At 39.3% G+C, this 23,366-nt stretch overlaps 1 protein-coding gene across 6 annotated transcripts in view; it reads right to left on the reverse strand.

The window, feature by feature from the left end:
- The window catches only part of LOC136858486 (protein vav), a 705,311-nt gene that overhangs the window by 113,841 nt on the left and 568,104 nt on the right, over positions 1-23,366 (reverse strand). For all 6 annotated transcript variants that reach the window (XM_067138064.2, XM_067138062.2, XM_067138063.2 and 3 more), the window contains one exon: positions 17,307-17,491. In XM_067138064.2, the coding sequence (XP_066994165.2) occupies positions 17,307-17,491 (185 nt within the window). The remainder of the gene's footprint in view (positions 1-17,306; positions 17,492-23,366) is intronic.

Genomic DNA, 23,366 nt, shown 5'->3' on the forward strand with positions numbered 1-23,366 from the left:
ACATATGCATGGTAGGGGTCGTGCGCAAGGCGGAGGAGCTGAAGAGCCTTGGAGGGAATTGGGGGTTTGGATGGGTGGAAAGAATGGCGAGGAATGTAGAGGTTGTCGGCGAGGATGAGAGCATTTTTGATTTTTGTGATGAGAGAGAGGAGACTGGAACTTGAAGTTGGGTAGGTGGCGTCCTGGGGTTTGTCGATAATAGTTTTTCGGTATGATTCCCAGTTGGTTTGTGAGAAACGGTGAGTCGGAGGAGGACGTGGGTGAGGTGAAGTGCGAGAGAGGATTCCTGGGAGAGTGAGCAAGGCAGGAGCATGGTCACTCCCAATATGAAGGCCAGGTTGAAGAGTTGGAGAGGCAGGTAAGGAAGGGGATAGTATGCAGATATCAGGGGTAGTATTAGTTAAGGGCCGAGTAGGGAAAGGGAAAGGGAGAAATGCGTGCCGCAAGTGGTCACAGAGATTATCGAAGCAAGCTTTCATTAGGAGTGTATGAACTGATGTTAATATATGCCAAGAGAACATAATCATGAAACGTGGTATCGAGATGGGTGATGAAATGTGACGGTATGGGATTAGGGTAAGGCAGGTAGAGAGTGGCAAGAGTGAAGGTTTGAGAGGGTGTAGAACTTTCTAGAATTAGATAGTCTGTGAAGGCATTAGGAAAATGCAGTAGTGCTGGCGAACTGTTAGCCCCTTCCTGACGCCAATCACAACACCACCACGAGGTTCATACAGGCGGTCGCCTCGATAGAGAGTATAGGTGGAGAAATTAGGGCGAAGAAGGAGAGTCAGGAAGGTTTAGTTGAGAGTAAATACGTCCGGGGCGTATTGGGAAAGGGGGCAGCTAGTTTGCTGATAATGATCTTATATTAGCATAGTAAATTTGGAACTTTTTACCTTAGGAAGGGGACAGCACTTAGGGGAAAGAATGCAAAGTGCATCCTGTTCCCAGAGTACATTGTTATCAACTGCAGAGTACACCACATCGACATGGGTGTTTAAGATCAACCGGGCTGCCAAGTGAACTTGGGAGATGATGTGGGGTCTATGGAAGGGAAGAATGTTCTGCAATATTATCGTTATAAAACGAATGATATTTTCAGAACTTGGGGGGTAGGAAGATCTTGGGAAGTGATCGGGACAACCGTCTCAGGTTTGAAAGATTCGGGGGCTGGTCTGGCCTTGCAACGATAACTAAAGGCAGGATGAGGCAAGGTGCACTTGATGCATTTAGGTGCGGGTTTGTTGGGACATTCAGGTTTGGCCTGCTCCTGACTGGAGCATATAGCACACACCTCAGGCTCGGTGCAAGGACTACCCGGCGGATGATCGTAGCGTTGATAGCGACCCATCTGATCTTCTGCGGAGGCGATGATCTTGATGGCTCCACACGATGGCGGCGCGCATACACCATGGCGCCGTACCGGAACAAGGTACCCAGAGTCACCACATCCCGGGATAAGACCCGGATGAGACGTAACGTCCGGTAGATCTGGTGCCCCTCGTGTTGAAGTTGAGCGGCTATTTCACCGTCTGTCAGATCTCTATCCACACCATAAGCTACCACCGACAAGACAGGCGTTGGGCGAGAAGGTGGTTCGGGTCGGCGGGCAGGTCTCTGCTGAGTGATATTCTGGACACGACAGTGTTTGCCAAGTTGATGAGCCCCAATATTGGCGATGAAGTGGTTGTAAAAGGGTTTCCTGGTTTTAATATGGAAACCATCCCGAGTCCTTTGAAGTTCCATGTGAAGTCATGATAGTCGGGAGTAAGACGGGTAATTAGCTGAGAGATGATCTTGGAATTAGATTCGTCTGGGTCGATATTGATGAGTTTGGTAACATAGAAGATGGGTTTAAGTGTAGAGACTGTAGGGGTGATGACATTCCGCTGTCGGATATGAGGAGGTAGAGCTGGGTTACGAGCTCCTGCGCATAACTACATACATTGATGGGCATGTACGTCGCAGGATTGAAAAGAGGAGGCGGTGGGCTGGCAGGAGGTGCACGACCCGGAGGAGCTGTAGCCAACAGATAAATTCCTAAATATCGCTGTTCTAGAAGAGAATTTGGAGAAGTATACGTAGATCCCGTCGAAGGCAGATAATCTTGCTTGGTGCACACTCGCTTTTGTCCGATGTCAGGGCTAGCAGGTTCAGTATCCTCCAAACGTTGTGCTACCTTCCCCTTTTCTGAAGACTCCATCCCTTGGTCGCTCATTATGACGGTAACATAGAATCTGTCGTCGATGCTGGAACGAAGAGTGCCCTGAGGTGAAACCTCACTACAACTACTCAGTCCACCGAGTAGGTCCACCTTTTTAATGTGCAATAAACACACGTGGCCTCGTACGGTGTAAGAGCTGCAGTTGGACAGCGAAGAGGTGCCGTGGAAGTCACTGCATAGACTACTTGGCGCCACCGGCAGCGCCAATGCACTATGAGAGACTTTGTCTCTTTACCAAAAATTGATGCCTGCTTGGCCATCAGATGATAGATGTTGATTCCCATAGGGAATCTGAAATATTTGTCCCGAATGAGTTATCGCCCATGTTTCACTTCCATACAATGCCACGCTCCACACACGAAAGTCTTCAAAAATCATCTTTCTAATTCTTATATCAATGTTTGAAGTGAGCAAAATTCTTTTCTTAAGAAAGCTCTTCCTTGCTTATGCTAATCTGCATTTTATGTCCTCCTTACTTCTGCCATTGTTAGTTATTTTACTACCCAAGTAACAATATTTATCTACTTCCCTTAAGACTTCATTTCCTAATTTAATATTTCCTGCATCACCTACTTTCGTTCGCCTGCACTCCATTACTTTTGTTTCGGACTTATTTATTTTCACCTTGTACTCCATACCCAAGACTTCGTCTATACCATTCAGCAGCTTCTCGAAATCTTCTGCAGTCTCAGATAAAATTTCAATATCATCGGCAAATCTCAAGGTTTTGATTTCCTCTCCTTGAATTGTGATTCCTTTTCCAAATTCCTCTTTGATTTCCTTTACCGCCTATTCTACGTAAACATTGAAAAGGAGGGGGGGGACAAACTGCAGCCTTGCCTCACTCCTTTCTGGATTGCTGCTTCTTTTTCAAAGCCCTCGATTCTTATCACTGCAGACTGATTTTTATACTGATTGTAGATAATTCTTCGTTCTTGGTATCTGATCCCAATCACCTTCAGAATCTTAAATAGCTTGGTCCAATCAACATTATTGAATGCCTTTTCTAGATCTACGAATTCCATGTACGTGGGCTTGTCCTTCTTGATTTGATCCTCTAAGATCAGACGTAAAGTCAGGATTGCTTCACGTGTTCCTACATTTCTTCTGAAGCCAAATTGATCTTCTCCCAACTCAGCTTCAACTTGTTTTTCCATTCTTCTGTAAACAATATGTGTTTAAATTTTGCAGGCATGAGATACTATACTAATGGTGCGGTAGTTTTCACACCTGTCAGCACCGGCTTTCTTGGGAATAGGTATGACAACATTCTGCCGAAAATCTGATGGGACTTCTCCTGTCTCATACATCTTACACACTAAATGGAATAACCTTGCCATGCTGGTTTCCCCTAAGGCAGTCAGTAATTCAGAGGGAATGTCATCAATTCCAGGAGCCTTGTTCCTAATTAGGTTGCTCACAGCTCTGTCAAACTCTAACCTCAAAATTGGGTCTTCCATTTCATCAGCATCAACAGCCTCTTCTTGTTCTAGAACCAAATTATCTACATCTTCACCTTGATACAACTGTTGGATACACACTAAATGGAATAACCTTGCCATGCTGGTTTCCCCTAAGGCAGTCAGTAATTCAGAGGGAATGTCATCAATTCCAGGTGCCTTGTTTCTAATTAGGTCGCTCACAGCTCTGTCAAACTCTAACCTCAAAATTGGGTCTTCCATTTCATCTGCATCAACAGCCTCTTCTTGTTCTAGAACCAAATTATCTACATCTTCACCTTGATACAACTGTTGGATACACACTAAATAGAATAACCTTGCCATGCTGGTTTCCCCTAAGGCAGTCAGTAATTCAGAGGGAATGTCATAAATTCCAGGTGCCTTGTTCCTAATTAGGTCGCTCACAGCTCTGTCAAACTCTAACCTCAAAATTGGGTCTTCCATTTCATCAGCATCAACAGCCTCTTCTTGTTCTAGAAACAAATTATCTATATCTTCACCTTGATACAACTGTTGGATATGTTCCTGCCATCTTTCTGCTTTGTCTTCTTCCCTAGAAGTGGCTTTCCATCTGAGCTCTTAATATTCATACACCTAGATTTCCTTTCTCCAAAGGTTTCCTTGATTTTCTTGTAGGCAGCATCTACCTTTCCTAGGACCATTCAACCTTCGATATCCTTGCACTTCTCCTTCAGCCAATCTACCTTAGCTACCTTGCACTTTCTATCCACTTCATTCTTTAATCGCCTGTATTCTTTTCTGCCCTCTCCATTTCTAGCATTCTTGTATTTTCATCGTTCATCAATCAGGTGTAGTATCTCCTGAGTTATCCACAGATTCTTAGTTGATCTTTCATTCCTTCCTAACATTTTTTTCAGCAGTTCTGCTGACTTCAATTTTCATTAATCCACACTTCCTCTATTGTGTTTCCTTCAGCCTTTTCATTTAGTAATTTTGCAACATGCTGCTTGAAACAATCCCTCACACTCTTTTCTTTCAACTTGTCTAGATCCCATCTTTTTGCATTCTTTCCTTTCTTCAATTTCTTCAACTTCAGATGGCATTTCATGACCAACAAGTTGTGGTCAGAGTCCATGTCTGCTCCTGGGAAAGTTTTGCAATCCAACACCTGGTTTCTGAATCCGTGCCTCATCATAATGAAGTCTATTTGATACCTTCCAGTGTCTCCAGGTCTTGTCCACGTATAAAGCCATCGTTTGTGGTGTTTGAACCAAGTATTGGCACGGACTAAATTATGATCAGTGCAGAATTCAACCAGCCGACTTCCTCTTTCGTTCCTTTGTCCCAATCCGAATTCTCCTACTGTATTACCTTCTCTTCGTTGGCCTACCACTGCATTCCACTCTCCCATCACAATTAGATTCTCGTCACCTTTTACAGATTGTATTAAATCTTCTATCTCTTCATGTGTTCTTTCGATTTCCTCATCATCCGCTGAGCTAGTAGGCATATAGACCTGCACTATTGTGGTGGGCATTGGTTTGATGTCTATCTTGACAACAATATTTCTATAACTTATTCTTTCACTATGCTGGTCATAGTAGCTTACCCGCTGCCCTATTTTCTTATTTATTATTAAACCAACCCCTGCATTTCCTCTGTTTGATTTTGTGTTGATAATTCTCTTGTCGCCTGACCAGAAATTCTGTTCTTTCTGCCAACGTACTTCACTTATACCAACTACATCTAACTTTAGTGTATCCATCTCACTTTTCAGATTCTCTAACCTACCACAACGATTCAAACTTCTAACATTCCACGCTCCGACTCGCAGAATGTCAGTATCCATCTTCCTGATGATTACCCCCTCTCGTGTAGTCCCCACCCGGAGATCCCAATGGGGGACTAGTTTACTTTCGGAATATTTTACCTGGGAGGAAGCCATCATCAGTACATCATTCATGCAGAGAGAGCTGCATGTTCTCGGGAGTTAGTTACGGCTGTAGTTTCCCATTGCTTTCAGCCGTGTAGCAGTATCAACACAGCTAAACCATGTTGAGTATTATTACAAGGTCATATCAGTCAATCATTCAGACTGCCGCCCTTGCAACTTCTGAAAGACTGCTACCCCCCTTTCGATGAATCATTCCTTAGTCTGGTCTGTCAACAGATACCCATGCGATATGGTTGCACCTGCGCTCGGCTATCTGCTTCATTGGTACACGCAAGCAAGGTCAGATGGTTCGCAGGGGAGGAAAGTTTACTATTGGGTGGGAATTCTGTCAAGTCCTGTCAATAATGATGAGTTTATATTGCCAGCTGTTTGAAGTCATAAGTTACGAGTTTCATTATGGTCCCTATTGACAACTGATCACTATCAAATTCAATGGTAGTGAATAGGTGGACCCTTCTCTACCCTTTGATACCTGTTTGAAGTTGCATAAACTTTGGAGTACCTACTGAAACTCCCCCGGAATATGGGTGCTCTGAATGAACGAGAAAACTATCAGCATGGCTTTTAGAAGTAGAAGATTCCAATGACAATTATTATACACTTCGTGATCAAAAGTATCCAGACACCCCCAGAAACATATGTTTTTCATCTTAGGTGTATTGTGCTGCCACCTACTGCCAGGTACTCCGTAGCAGCAACCGCAGTAGTCATTAGACATCGTGAGAGAGCTGAATGGGGCGCTCCGCAGAACTCACGGACTTCGAACCTGGTCAGGTGATTGGGTGTCACTTGGTGTCAGAAGTCTGTACACGAGATTTCCACACTCCTAAACATCCTTAGGTCCACTGTTTCTGATGTGATAGTGAAGTGGAAACGTGAAGGGACATGTACAGCATGAAAGCGTACAGGCCGACCTCGTCTGTTGACTGACAGAGACCGCCGACAGTTGAAGAGGATCGTAAAGTCTAATAGCCAGGCATCTATCCAGACCATCACATAGGAATTCCAAACTGCATCAGGATCCACTCCAAGTACTATGACAGTTCGGCGGGAGGCGAGAAAACTTTGATTTCATGGTTGAGCGGCTGCCCATAAGCCACAAATCACGCAGGTCAATGCCAAACGACGCCTCGCTTGGTGTAAGGAGCGTAAACATTGGACGATTGAACAGTGAAAAAATCTTGTGTGGAGTGACGAATCACGGTACACAATGTGGCGATCCGATGGCAGGATGTGGGTATGGCGAATGCCCGGTGAACATCATCTGCCAGCGTGTGTAGTGCCAACAGTAAAATTCAGAGACGGTGGTGTTATGGTGTGGTCGTGCTTTTCATGGAGGGGGCTTGCACCCCTTGTTGTTTTGCGTGGCACTATCACAGCACAGGCCCACATTGATGACATTGATGTTTTAAACACCTTCTTGCTTCCCACTGTTGAAGAGCACTTCGAGGAAGGCGATTGCATCTTTCAACACGATCGAGCACCTGTTCATAATGCACGGACTGTGGCGGAGTGGTTACACGACAATAACTTCCCTGTCATAGACTGGCCTGCACAGAGTCCCAATCTGAATCGTATAGAACACCTTTGGGATGTTTTGGAATGCTGACTTCATGCTAGGCCTCACTGACTGACATCGCTACCTCTCCTCAGTGCAGTGCTACATGAAGAATGGGCTGCCATTCCCCAAGCAACCTTCCAGTACCTGATTGAAAGTATGCCTGCGAGAGTGGAAGCTATCATCAAGGCTAAGGGTGGGCCAACACCATATTGAATTCCAACATTACCGATGGAGGGCGCCACGAACTTGTACGTCATGTTCAGCCAGGTGTCCGGATACATTTGATCACACTGCGTACCTTCAAAAATGCTACCCACAAATACGAACTTCATTAAAGAAATGTATGGTGATATTAATTGCACTTCTGTCACTGCACAGCACCTTAAAAGATAAGAAATTTTTATTCTTGCTATTAAAATTTGAAACCAATTATTGGATACTTAAGGTTTACCCAAGAATGAGGTAGTCTACAAAAGTGTAGAGAGTATTGTAAGATTTTGTTAAGAAGGAAGCCTTACTTTTCGGTGTCGACTCAGTTATTGTAACTGTAAAGCTTTTCAGTCTGTCTAACACTAAATACAACACATACAGGGTGATTAATTGAAAGTTCAGAGCGGAATGCCGAGGATTAGGTGCGCTGGGAAGCGGAGACAGCGAGCACAGTGCCCGCCATTACAAGCAGGCATAGTCAGCTCAAAGAAGCGGCATGATTACGCCTGTATATACTAAACGAAACTGAACTCACCGGCTACATAGATGCTCTGGACAAATAAGTAAATGAATAAGCAAATAAATAAATCAACTAGAAAATTAAACTGAACTCGCCAGTAATAAATAAATAAATATATATTAAAAAAATAAATCAACTAGGAAATTAAACTGAACTCACCAGTATTTACAGACAATGCTGAAAGTGATCTCCCTCAGCTGCAATGCAAGCATCACATCTTTTAATGAGATTTCGAAACACGCTTTGTAGTTCATGGACACCGACAGAATGCACAATGTTCCTAATTTCAGTTTTTAATTATTCTGCAGTTCGAGGATTATTCCTGTAAACTTTTCTTTTAAGATCTCCCCATAGATAAAAATCACATGTGCTTAAATCAGGCGAACGAGGGGGCCATAAGCCTTTGCTGATGATCTGATCATCATCGAAAATTTCCCGTAACCGTTGCATAGAGCTACGCGCCGTATGGGTCATTGCACTATCCTGCTGGAAATAGCCCTACCTTTTCTCTTCTTCAGTCAGTTCATCAAAGAATGGTTCCAGAATGTTGTGAATATAACGGTCAGAAGTAATCATGGCCTGAAAAAATATCGGACCGATAATTCGTCGGGCACTGATAGCGCTCCACACACCCACCTTCACCTCGTGCAGAGGTTTTGGCTGTAAAATGTGCAGGTTATCTGTATCCCAGATTCTATTGTTCTGTGAATTGACATATCCACTCAAATGAAAGCAGGCTTCGTCGCTCATAAAAAGAAAGTCCGGATCCACAATACCGTCGTGGACACTATTCATTAGCCAACTGCAAAATCGTATTCTTGCATTGAAATCTGTAGGCAGTATGTTATAGACTGAATGAGTCCGATAAGATCGTAAATGTAACAATTTTGTTTGATTTCGTGCTGAAGAAGGTGAAATACCACTTTCCTGAGCTACTTTCCGAAGCGACTTATGTTTACTGACCTGGAGTCTTGCCTGTATATCATCTAACCTCTTCCGTGTGAGAGCTGTTCTCGTTCGCTTCTTTTTCTTATTGATTACAGAACCAGTACTACGCCACTTGTAAACGAGCTGATGCACGTAACGTTTTGATGGTACTGTCGCACCGGGAAATTGTCTACGGAATTTTCGAAGACACCTTTTAACTGGTTTCTTCTTCTTGTGCAAATAACACTCGACCAAAAATATTCTTTGCTCTATAGTGTATTTAACCATCGTGATAATAACCTCACAAAACACCTTAAAATTCCAATAGTTTCTAGCGAACTGAGGGACAGAGTGTTAAATAGCTGCGCGCTGGCAGTGAACACTTCTTATCTCGCCAGTCTTGACAGGAGCCATATGGCGCTCGCTCGGGAATTCCCACGGCATGCGGGGAGAAGTCTGAACACTTAAATTAATTATTCTCCCTGTATAACACTATAACATAAAAACACGCTATTACACTTTTTTAAATTGATGCACATTTTTAGAAACGTAGAAACATTTATGTTTAAATTCTATTTATACCCTTTAATACTTGAAAGTTAGAAGTAGTAGTACATCTTCTCTCCTTGATACTACAACAAATAGTGTGAGATGGTGTAATGCTATCTTACTGTCGATAACCTTTATGTCATGCTCTGGTTGATTTCAGTGGCTACTTTGAATCCTGCTTTTAGCTTTATAATTAGGCCTAATGTTTTATTACTATTATTACCATATTTTAATTGTTCTGGAAATTATACAGGGGTTGTTTAATGAGCATTTAATAGGCTGGCTAGTTTACTAGTAATTCTCCATTTCATCATTTTCTGATGCATTTTCCAGCATTTTCAATCCCATTCCCAGAAATGTATTTATTATTATTATTATTATTATTATTATTATTATTATTATTATTATTATTATCATTATTATTATTATTATTATTATTATTATTATTGTTATTGTTGTTGTGTATTAGGGAGTAAATTAAAGTTAATAATTGTGATGAAATAAAAGTATGAAACTGTATGAAAGTATCTTGTAAGATTACTTTAGTGATAAATAATAACATACTAAAACATCTAGAGTGGCTAAGATGCTGTGTAAATTCAGAGAATTTACTATAGATGCTTGTTGTTTAAAGGGGCCTAACATCTAAGGTCATCGGCCCATTTATTATAGCTAAGAATATCCCATCCCAACCCACTTTCCAGAAATCTATGCATATTAAACCCCTGTGGGATTCATTAAGTACTAAAGCAAAAAGTGTAAAAATATTGCTCAGAAATTAATTAAATAGTGCAAATATGGGGAATTTTTAAAATATGTCTGGGCATTGAAGTTGGTTTGTTTAATGGACACTTAATGGGCTAGTTAGTTTACTAGTAATTTTCCATTATGTCATTTTCTGGTGACATCGACATCGTTTGTAGAAAGTCCGACTCGTTGGCTGAACGGTCAGCGTACTGGCCTTCGGTTTAGAGGGTCCCGGGTTCTATTCCCGGCCGGGTCGGGGATTTTAACCTTAGTTGGTTAATTCCAATGGCATGGGGGCGGGGTGTATGTGTTGTCTTCATCATCATGTCATCCTCATCACGACACGCAGGTCGCCTACGTGAGTCAAATCAAAAGACCTGCACCTGGCGAGCCGAACCCGCCCTGGGATATCCCAGCACTAAAAGCCATACGACATTTCATTTCATTTCATTTCATTTGTAGAAATATATTTGTAGTTTGATTATTATAATTATAATTATTTGCTTGGTAAGCTTTTTAAAAATGTAATTTTCAATAATTTCCTTAATAATCAAAGATTTACTTTAATTTTCAATGTGTAAAACTTTTAGATCTATGTTAATGCCTGCCTAATGGTGTCAGTTGTCATATACATGCTCTTTGAAGGTTGAATATTGATTGTATCTAATAGCACTTTTGTGTTCTTGGTATCTGATGTGGAAATTATATTTTGTTTAGTGTAAATATGTGGCGTTAATGTTTGGTTCTTTACATATGAGTTCATAAATTCCTCACGTAAGAGAAGGTCTTTTTGTTTACATTGCATTCGCTAATGTGTCTTTGCAGTGTGTTGTTCATATTAAAGACCTACTTTTACATCTTGATTTTTGAAAATAATAGCTATTTTGTGTGTGTTCTTGTTTACATACAGTAATTCAGGATGATTGTGCATATGTGATGCATATTACATCATCTACATATCTGCTCCAGTGTAAGATTCCTGTAGATTGCTGTTTAATTCAGAAATTATTTTTGAAGTTATTAAGAAAAATATTCACTATTATACCTGAAATGGTGAGCCCATGGTTAACCCTTCCCTTTGACTATAGATTTTGTTGTTGAATGTAAAGGTGTTTTGGTTGTTCTAAGAAGGGTAACAGTTTGTTTGTTTCCTTAGTGAAATGTTTTCTTATAGAAGTTTTTAAAATATTTTTTACAGGCCATTTTACATTACAATCAACACAAATAGGTCTTATGGCAAGAAAGAAGGTTTTCTATAATTTCTATAATTTTAATTAATTCTTCTGTAGGTATGTTAGTGTACATGTTGGTGATGTCACTGAGTGAGTGCCTGCACAGCTTTTTAGCTTCCTTGACTGCTCTCCCTGCTGCATTCCTTAGTTGTATGTATACATGTTTCATTATCTTCATCACTTATGGACTTCATATATGTTTTCCATGCTTCTTTCTTGGCTACAACCGCTTCCTTTACTGTTTCACTCCACCATCTTGTCTTTCTCCTCTTTCCTTTGACTCTACTGAGCCCACACACCTCTGTAGCTACTGGTTAATCGTCTCTTTCATCACCTTCCATTTGTCTTCCACATTCAAGTGGGTCACCCCTATGCGGTTGAAAAATGAAGATTACCAAAACTTTGATTATAGAAACCTGGAATGTTCAACCCTACTTTATTTGAAAGACAATAACAGACCTAAGAGAAGAACAGTGCTTGTCATCCATGAGCTTGGACGAATGATAATTGATATTGCTGCCTTAAGTGAAACCAGACTGTCCTGTAAAGTTAAACTTACAGAGTTCAGTCCAGGCTACACAATCTTCTGGAAGGGAAAAGATGTGGGAGAACACTGCATTCGTGGTGTTGAATTTGCTGTGAAGACCATATTGCTGAATGATTATCAGCTAACACCAACTGCTGTCAATGAAAGAATTATGACTCACTGAATCCCACTCTCTGGAGCCAAATCTATGACACTCATCTTCTCTGCATAAGAACGAACCAACCAACCGACCGACCGACCACTGATCTGCATTTAGGGCCGTCACCCAGGTGGCAGATTCCCTACCTGTTGTTTTCCGGGCCTTTTCTTAAATGATCGCAAAGAAATTGGAAAATTATTGAACATTTGCCTTGGTAAGTTATACCATTCCCTAACTCCCCTTCCTATAAGTGAGTATTTGCCCCAATTTGTCCTCTTGAATTCCATCTTTATCTTCATATTGTGATCTTTCCTACTTTTAAAGACACCACTAAAAATTCGCCTACTGATGTCCTCCCACGCCATATCTCCACTGACAGTTTGGAACGTACCACTTAAAGGAAATTCTAAGTTTCCATGGAGGGAATTAGATATTTTTCCACCAAAGAGCATATCAAAAATCAGATCAAAAATTAGATGTATGGCTTTTCAGGCGTTTGCTCTACTAACCAGCGTTTCGTCTTAGGTCTGATACCAGACTCGTCAGAGTGGGATCTGTCAGACCCTACTCACTGACGCTGGGTGTATGCAGATGAACTTATCAGAGGCCTATTTAAGAGGCACACTCTGATAACTGCATTGTCTGACGAGTCTGGTGTCAGACCTAAGACTAAACGCTTGTTAATAGAGCAAACGCCTAAAAAGCCATACATCTAATTTTTGATCTGACATACCACTTAATCGAGCAGTTCGTCTCCTATCTCCCAAGTCTTCCCAGCCCAAACTTTGCAACATTTTTGTAACGCTACTCTTTTGTCGGAAATCGCACAGAACAAATCGAGCTGCTTATCTTTGGATTTTTTCCAGTTCTTGAATCAAGTAATCCTGGTGAGGGTCCCATACACTGGAAGCATACTCTAGTTGGGGTCATACCAGAGACTTATATGCCCTCTCCTTTACATCCTTACTACAACCCCTAAATACCCCCATAACCATGTGCAGAGATCTGTACCCTTTATTAACAATCACATTTATGTGATTACCCCAATGAAGGTCTTTTCTTGTATTAACACCTAGGTACTTACAATGATCCCCAAAAGGAACTTTCACCCCATCAACGCTGTAATTAAAACTGAGAGAACTTTTCCTATTTTTGAAACTCACAACATGACTTTTAACCCCATTTATCATCATACCATTGCCCACCGTCCATCTCACAACACTATCGGGGTCACCCTGCAGCCGCTCACAATCTTGAAACTTATTTATTAATCTGTACAAAATAACATCATCTGAAAACAGCCTTATCTCTGATTCCACTTCTTTACACATATCAGTGATATATATAAGAAAACATAAAGGTCCAATAATATTGCCTTGAGGAATTCCCCTCTTAATTATTTCAGGGTCAGATAAAGCTTCACCTACTCTAATTCTCTGAGTCCTATTGTCTAGAAATATAGCCACCCATTCACTCCTTCTAGTCCAATAGCACTCACTTTTGCCAGTAGTCTACCATGATCTACCCTATCAAATGCCTTAGATAGGTCAATCGCAATACAGACCATTTGGCCTCCTGAATCCAGGATATCTGCTATATCTTGATGAAATCCTGCAAGCTGAGCTTCAGTGGAATAACCTTTCCTAAAACCAAACTGTCTTCTGTCAAACCAGTTATTAATTTCGCAAACATGTCTAATATAATCAGGAAGAATGCTTTCCCAAAGCTTACATGCAATGCATGTCAAACTGACTGGCCTGTAATTTTCATCTTTATGTCTATCACCCTTTCCTTCACACACAGCGGCTACTATAGCAACTCTCCAATCATTTGGTATAGCTCCTTCAACCAAACAATGATCAAATAAGTATTTCAGATATGGTACTATATCCCAACCCATTGCCTTTAGTATATCCCCAGAAATCTTATCAATTCCAGCTGCTTTTCTAGTTTTCAACTTTTGTATCTTACTGTAAATGTCATTGTTATCAGAGGCAAATTTTAATATTTCTTTAGCATTACTTGGATGCTGATGTAGAAGCTAAAGACCATTTCTACAACCTGTTGAGCACTACCATCACCAAAGTACCACTAAGAGACAAACTTTTACTACTGGGAAATTTCAACACAAGAGTTGATAAAGATCACCAATTATGGGGCAATGTGATGTAATGCCAATGGTCTACTGCTCCTTGGTTTATGCGCTGAATACGAACTCTTTATTACTAATACTCAGCTCCGCCTGCCTAATTGCTACAAGACCACTTGGATGCAACCTCGCTCAAAGCACTGGCACATCCTTGACTATATTATTACCAGGCAATGTGATTCAAAAAAGATGTCCTTGTTACAAGGACCACAATAAATGTTGTTGACTGCTGGACAGATCATAAGCTCCTTTTTTGTCGGTTGAGAATCTTAATCTGTTGCAAACCAAAACGATCCATCCACAATCTGCCAGAAAGAAATTTGATATTTCTTAACTTCAAATTGAATCCATTGCTACAGTCCATGTTTTCCCATCACATTGCCCCATAATTGCCCCATAATCGGTGCTAAACGCAGCACTGTGTTTTTTTTTTTTTCCAATGTTTCTAGTCGTATATCCAGTGATGAACTTCTGGTTGCACTTCAAGTAGTCATCACGAATATGCATTGCATCGGGGACTTTGTTATTTTCTTGACTGAAAAAATTTGCTCACATGAATACGTTGTTAGAAATTAGAAATTATCTTTATCTTTACAGCCTTTTGATGGAGACGAGGGTAGTGGTCTTGCGGTAAATTTGTATAGAATTCTAAAATGTTTGTACTTGAAGTTCTAAAAATATATTTCAGTGTCAGATCACGCATCAGATCAAGAACTTTCAGTTGTACATCGCCAGGGACAATATTTAAGGAAAATGGTGTCAAGAATAGAAGAAAGTCTGTTTCTAAAGAATTTAGATCTGTGAATCATTGATGAAATTCGCTGTAGAGAGAGGAGACATACATACATACATACATACATACATACATACATACATACATACATACATACATACATACATACATACATACATGCATACATTATCATTATAGACTGTTATGCCTTTCAGCGTTCAGTCTGCAAGCCTCTGTGAATTTATTAAACCGTCGACACAATCCTCGATTTGCAACTAGTGTTGTGGCCTCATTTAGTTCTATACCTCTTATCTTTAAATCGTTAGAAACCGAGTCTAACCATCATCGTCTTGGTCTACCTCTACTTCTCTTACACTCCATAGCAGAGTCCATTATTCTCCTAGGTAACCTCCTCCATTCGCCTCACATGACCCCACCACCGAAGCCGGTTTATGCGTACAGCTTCATCCATGAGTTCATTCCTAAATTAGCCTTTATCTCCTCATTCCGAGTACCCTCCTGCCATTGTTCCCACCTGTTTGTACCAGCAATCATTCTTGCTACTTTCATGTCTGTTTCTTCTAACTTATGAATAAGATATCCTGAGTCCACCCAGCTTTCGCTCCCGTAAAGCAGAGTTGGCCTGAAAACAGACCGATGTAAAGATAGTTTCGTCTGAGAGCTCACTTCCTTCTTACAGAATACTGTTGATCGCAACTGGGAGCTCACTGCTTAAGCTTTACGACACCTTGATTCAATCTCACTCACTATATTACCATCCTGGGGGAACACACAGCCTAAATACTTGAAATTATCGACCTGAGAGGAGAGACTTTCAATGTATTTTGTGAAATTTTCATCCTTGATATCCGGAGCTACAGCATGCATGTTTTTGAAATGAGTTAGATTTCAGGACTGAAGATTATGACTCCATGATTCTAGCTTCATTTTGAAGGCAAGGATTTGATTGAACATGAACGTAATAAGTTTCTTGTAGAGAAGTTGTTCGACTATACAACTTAGCTACGCTGCTGCATTGAACTTGCTCAGCCATGATATGTAACTTCAATGCTCATCATTCCCTGATGATCGTTTTTGGACACAGTTAATGAATATGCATGAAATCCTCTTCTCCTTGGGCATGTTGCATCAATATCCCTGCACTGAAACACACTATCTTCAAGAACAATAGCAATGTAAACTACTGTTTATAATACATAACACAACTCGTGTTATTCACTAATGAATACACCAATAATGCAAACTGCCTAACCTCTTAACAGTGATAATGGAGAGCAATGGAATTTCTACTAACTTGATACAAATGTAATACTCATTAATGACAAGTCTCATCTGCTGTGGCAAACAGTGATTGTGCTGCCACTGGTGGAAGGACCACCACTCTCTTCAGTCCACTTACAGGTGAAAGGAGAAGAGCACACACTTTTCCTTCTACACACTAAAATAGGTTTCCTGATCAACACGAGGAAGACTGGTTAATTGCTGATATCACACTCCTAGACCAATAAGAGTCAGTGATACCAAGTACATCAAGAGAGCTGTGAAGTACCTTGGAGAGTGGATTTCAGAAGATCTCAGTGAAACATTAGCTCTCAAAGAGAAGATAATCAAACTAAACGAGGTATATATACCATGTCTGCAGAAAACTGTATGCCTCAAAACATCTGTCGATAAATATCAAACACTATTTTGCAGTAGTCAGATGGTCAGTCCTGTATGCAGCAGAATACCTCTCTAACCAAGAAGACCCCACTAAGAGCCCTCGAAGTATGAGAAAGGAAGTTCCCGAGAAAGATAGTAGGACCAATGATCCTACCAGATGGAAGGTGATGGCAGAAACCAAACTGAAAATTCTACTAAAACCAGGGAAATCTCACAGATCACATCAAAAGAAGACTGCTGGCTTTCTATGGACATCTATACAAAATAGACTCCCTTAGGCTGTCCTGTAAGGTCTTCAAAGTAGCCATCAAGCTTAAAGCCACTGGATCCCTGTGGATCAAGTAGATAGAGAAGAACCTCGCAGAATAATAACTCACAGATGTACCTATTGTTCAGCTATCAATACTTGACCCTTCATAACATCTCTTACAGAAGCAAACCACAATGAGACCAGGAAATGCTCCGAGGAGTGCAAGATAGATTTCAGCAAGAAAATAAAAGATTACTAGGCCAACAGAAAAGCTCAAGGTACCAACAATAAAGCAGCTGCCAACCCCACACCAAGAACACCAAAACTGGCAAATGTTTACGATGACAACAAAAACAACAACACAGCTAAAGCACAAACACCATAGTCCAGAGGTAGTCAAAACAAACAAAACAAAGGAAAACAAACAATAAAAACAATGATTGCCCTGTTAGATACTTACCAGTTGTATTGGCCTAGGTATCTGTAGTCCGTCCATCTGGTCACTTCGGAATAAGGAGGAGGAGGGACTCTTCTTGTGTTGACAGACATAACTGGCAAAGAACGTTGTGCCTGTGCAGTACATCTTCCAGATGGAATAATGCATTCCTTGTGCAATATTATTTGGCACATTTTGCACCAATAACCCTATAAAATGCATTTTATATATGATAATAAAAATATAATCAAATTAGATATTCTGTAATACAGGGGGAGTGTATTTAATGAATTTACTACTACTACTACTACTACTACTACTGATGACAATCAGTAGCGGTTCGTGCATGAAGGGATTTTGGGCCCCACAACACCGCCTTTTCAATACATTTAACATTATCTTACTCTGTCATTGATTACATAAAGAGATGGACATATGCAGCGAAGTCGAACTTATGTGGTGTGATATTCAGTTATATAATGTTATCTTTATTATTTTGCCTCTAAATTTTTTTCTATTTTCAAGAAAATGCCAAAGGCTTTCAGACCATAGCTGCTGTCGAGCAAGCACAATGTTTTCTCTTTAGTCGTGAAGTGCCCAGACTTTGCAAGTGTGCGGGGTGTGGGAGGAGCCTTGAAGGATGATGTGGGCTTGTCATGAGGAAGGAAGAGTGCAGGCGGGTGTGTGGTCTGTCCGGCGGAACCCTCAGTATGTCCCACGAATTAGCAAGTGTGCGGGGTGTGAGAGGAGCCTGGAAGGATAGTATTAGCTTGTCAGGGGAAGGAAGAGTGGAGGTGGGTATAAGCTCTGAACGGCGGAGCCCTCAGCAACATCGCCAACCACTTTACAATGTACCTAAACTTTTCCCTCACGTCTTATATTAATTCTTGTTAGAGATTAATTCCAAAACATTTTTACAAAACAATGAATTCCATTATATTGACTATTTAAAAATTCAGTTCTATAAAGAAGTTAAAATTAAGATTCAATATGTAACCATAACATGACGGCACTAGTTGTAGGGTGGTCAAATTGTGAAATAGTTGTCGTGCTTTGAAATTCGAGGGAGAAATTTGGAATTGCACTATTTATTTGTTTTCATGAAAGTTGTTATTATCACTTGTGATTGTGATCAGTGAGATAAGTTTTAGAAAGGTTCAATCTTTTCAATACAAATTACAAGTTGTATAAGATGTTACTACAACATTTATTCAATAGTTGTACTGGTTTTGACAAATACAAATGTAATCATCAGCCTGAATCACACAAATCACACAAATTGAGCAAATACATATTAATTAAAACTGTCGTGGTGACATGTAGGGATACACAACATCATACACAATTTTTCACGAAATAAATATATTGATTAACATTTTTAACATGCTTTAGCTGTACCATCAACCTTTTCTAAATTTTTATTTCTTTAATTTTTTACATTCTGAACGTGTGAACGTCTTTAAAAGTTTCGTGTTACTGTGTGTTAAAATTAAAGTGATATACTCATAGCAAATACAGAATAATCTGATCTTGCTTATCTGTTTACATACAAATGCTCAAATCATCACACGTCATTTTACAGTTGCATTTAAAATCTTTTAGTGATTGTCAATTCATTAAAACCACTTGTTATTCAAATGTTGTCCAAGTAAGAACAGAAGGTTAGTCAATAACACATTGCTTGTGTAATGGAGCTTGTGGAACTATGTGTTTGTATACCTCATAAAACACGTTGTCTTAGAAAGGCTTGTTACGCTTGTTAAAATTTACGCTGAGACATCTATAAAATTGTTTAGTATAAGATGGTATCATTTAAATGTGGTAGTTGTTTGTCCTTCCGTTCTTCTCTTTGGGTGTAATACATGTGATTTAAAATTTCTCAGTTCAATCGGGAAAATTAAAGAAGCCTAAAGAGAAACCAAAGCAAAAGAGGAATAAGTACTGGTATTAAAGTTTAATGGGCCTGGACAACTAATGGTGTATGTAAATATGGTATATGTGGCTCATCTTGGACAGCGTGCTGAGAAGTTTGACCCGTGAAAAGGAGGTGTGGACTAACGTGTTGACACGTGGAGTGTAGTGAGAAAGATAATAGGTTGGCGAGGAGAGGGGGAGTGGGGTGGGGAAAGAAGGGGTGAGAGGAGGGGCAGAGTTTAAGATGGGTCTTGTAAACAGTGTTGTGTGGGTTTGTTACGTGATAGGGTATTGTGTATTGTGCAGAATATTGAACGTCTGTTCGGAAGATCAACACACCTAAAGACTTTAATTAAAAAATCAAAGAGGATGTTGGTGTTTGCTGAGATTTCGTTCAGGTTCGAATTGGAGTTACAGAACTGATCCAAGTGAATGAAGCAATTATCTGTGACATCGAGAATGACGCTTTTGTTTACATTCATGAGAACCTCTAAGTCCTGCTGTATGTTGCTGAAGCTATGCTTTGAATCTTGAATATGTTATCCGACTGCTGAATAACCATTATATTTTATAGCATTTACATGCTCCATGCATCTGATTTTGAAGCTCCTCCTGCCCGATGTATGAAGACTCACAGTTATTACATTGGAATCTGTAAATGCCCGACTTAATACAGATGTCAGTTTTATTTACTGAGCTGGTATTATATATGATATCCATATTTCTGTTATCAGTTCAGTATGCGATTTTAGTATTGTGTCTCCTCAGAATATTCGCAATGCTGTAAATATCTTTATTGAAAGTGAAGGTTAAATAATAATCAGGTTTAGATTTTTCTCTAGTTAGAGTTAAATTTAAATGGTATTTGTGTTTGTTGATGATGCGCTGTATAAATGCCTTATCATATCCATTATATTTAACTATGAAGCGAATTGTGCTCAATTCTTTATCTAAATTTTCTTTAGTTAACAATATTCTTCATGCCCGATCTACCATACTGCAGTAGGTAGCACATTTACACTACCGGTATGTGCTTTGGGATGGGAAGAATCTTTCCTGATAGTAGTGGCTGTCTGTGTTGGCTTTCTGTAGATTTTATATTCTATAGAAGAAGGAAGTCTGTTTAATGTGAGATTCAGAAAATTTATGCTCCCATTTGATTCAGATTCCAGAGTGAACTTTATCTGTGGATCAATGTTATTTAAATTATTAAGAGTGGAGACTGTATCAGTAATTCTTTCATCAAGGATAAGAGAGTATCATACACATACCCGGTCCAACTGGCTAAAATTTTCAGGAGAAGGAACATCAATGTCACATACAAAACTGATAATAATAATAAGATAATTTTCAATTCAGATAAGATAGAGAATAAATGAATATTTAATAAATCAGGAATTTACAAATTGACATGCCAAACATGTAAACAACGATACATAGGACAGTCTGGAAAAAGTTTGGCTATAAGGTACAAAGAACATGTTAATGCAGTCAAACACAAAAGATATTCAGCAATGGGAGAACATAGGGTTGAAAAGAATCATAAATTTACAGACATTTCTAATTTATTTATTTATCATATGATGAAAGGAGGAATATATATATTTCTAACGAGATGGAATTATTACATTCAGCCAAAAAGAGAAAATTCATGAATGTTTTAGAAAGTTTAGAAATTTATCTTGCACAAAAAATGATTTTGAATCAAGTTTAAATGGTAGAAGTACAGAAGATAACGCATTGTATAAACTAGCATTTGATCATTTAAGGAACAAAAAGAAAAAAAGAAGAAAACTTGAAGATCTTAAATTTATATAAGTATGAACTCTCAAAGCGATTTGACATTAATACTGGACTTCTGTAGGGAGATGGACTCTCACCGTTATTGTTTAATTGTGTATTGGAAAAAATCATGCGGGAATGGAATAAGATGTGTCAACCTGTACACGATGCATTTACTGGACGTATTACAAAATGGCGCCTACGGAAGGTAGAGGCCAGCCAAGGCAAAGGAATGTGTAGCAGAGTATCGATATTTATGTATGTTAGAAGGCCATGACTGATTTAAACCTACCACTATGAAGGCGGTGTACAATAGAGTAGAATCGATTGAATTGTTTTAAAAAATAAGAAGGATCAAACGGATTATTATAAAAACTTACTTAAAAATTGACTTCGTAACGACAAGACGTGCTGAACATCGCTCTCAAGAATAAGCAAGATTAGTAGTTTCTAACGTGAATTTTAAGTTGAGACGACGGTAATATTGAAGGAAACGAAGTGATAAACACTAAAATACAGTAAGGAGGGTATAAAACCCGGAAATTTTGAAAAGTTCGTCCGAATACTTATTCGCTAAGCCTTGAAGCAAAAGGTTGACTGAGACACGAGAGCTGGAGATTGAGCTATATTAAGAGGAAATAATAGCAACGATAACGTAAATAAAGAGGCAATCATTAAAAAAATATATATATACTTCACAAAGAAAAATAAATATACGACTAGAGGAAGCAAATAATCTTTTACTGGCCTCAAGGAATAAGAAAATATTTCTGAAGAGGAATGCTAGCAAATATATATAGAATTATCAACGATAAATACTAAGACTTCACAGAATCATGATGAATACATATGTTTCAGAATTGATGTATATTATCTACTATATTCCTGAAGAAATGATGGCTTGCTAAATCGGCATAGACCAACCTGGAGAGAGATGTCATCCTGGCAGTTAAAACCACCCGATCCGAGTGGAGGAGGTCACTCAACCCGAGCTACCAGTGATGGAGAACCTGTCCAGTTCTCGATCCAAGGCCTGTGACCAGACCGTGGAGCAGCTGAAGAAGAGCAACTAAGGCCCGATAATTGAATTTCGAGCTAAGTAATAGTAATAAGTAGTATAATTTCTTATGTATAAAGTATTACCAGTATATGCAATAGAACTGAATAGTCTAAGCGTGAAATAATTAAGTGTGCAATTAGTATAAGGAAGTGCACTGTGAAATATTTAAGACGATATTAACATATATTAAGTCAGTGTGAACTTAAGACGATATCTCGTGACATAATGGTTACGTATTTACTATATTATCTTATCCAGAGGAGTGAGAATACGATTTTAAATGTGACATAGTGTAACAGATGTTTGCAAAGAATCCCGGTTAGCTAGAAAGATCCATGAGTGATATAATACCATTCGAACCCAGATCACGTCATAGAGGGACGCATGTTTTGAATTGTTTAATTTAAGTTACCATACTCTTTGCTGAATGATTATATTGGAAGAGTAGATAGCGTATTTGGGGTTATGTGTTGAATTGTACGATAAAACGTGTTATAAGGAATGAATTCTGCGCTAAAGGAATGTCGCGTCTCGTTATGGTTAATGGATATTGGAGGTTAAACGCGTTAATTGTAGATGTTGAATGAGTTAAACTTTGGTGGAAATGAAGGTTATAGATGAAATAATGGAAGTATATATGGTCTTTTAAGTGAAATATTGCGCAGATTAATAAGAAGTAAGACGTATATGATATATATAATGTGCGATATAAGGGCACAAGTAAAGCAACTACGGAAAGGAAATATGCCCCAGGGAAGAACTATAGCGAGGTATGGATAATAAAATTATGTATATTTAAATGAAGTTTGAGAATGGTTCGACAGTAGTAACAACCGGTGATGGGTAGATTTATGCATGATTATGTCGTATTCTGAATGAATGTCGATTGCGTGGAATATGAAACTAGTATGTAACTAGTATGATAAGGTAATATTGAGATATCGTAATGTAGGCACTTGCACATCTATATATGATAAATGCTTATTGGCTACGTGCATATTGAGCTGGAATACGTTACATAAGAAATTATCTAGCTAGAGTAGGGAAATTATATGAGATTTACGTAGGATATCATCGATGTTTTTAATTTGAAATATTATAAGAGCGAATATTTAGCTAGGAGCCGCATTTTAAATGGCAATAGCACCAAGAAACTTAGTGAATTGAACTGAACATAACAGGCTTTCGCCCAGTTACAATGTTCCAATAAAATAAACACTCACAGACTGTTTATAGCTAGATACTAACTACTTACTACTTAACTACTTCTAAATCTACTTTGTAGCATCCTGCACATGGGCGGATCGCCAGCTCCACATGCACCACAC

The sequence above is a fragment of the Anabrus simplex genome, chromosome 1 (genome assembly GCF_040414725.1).
Source record: "Anabrus simplex isolate iqAnaSimp1 chromosome 1, ASM4041472v1, whole genome shotgun sequence".
Lineage (NCBI taxonomy): Eukaryota > Metazoa > Arthropoda > Insecta > Orthoptera > Tettigoniidae > Anabrus > Anabrus simplex.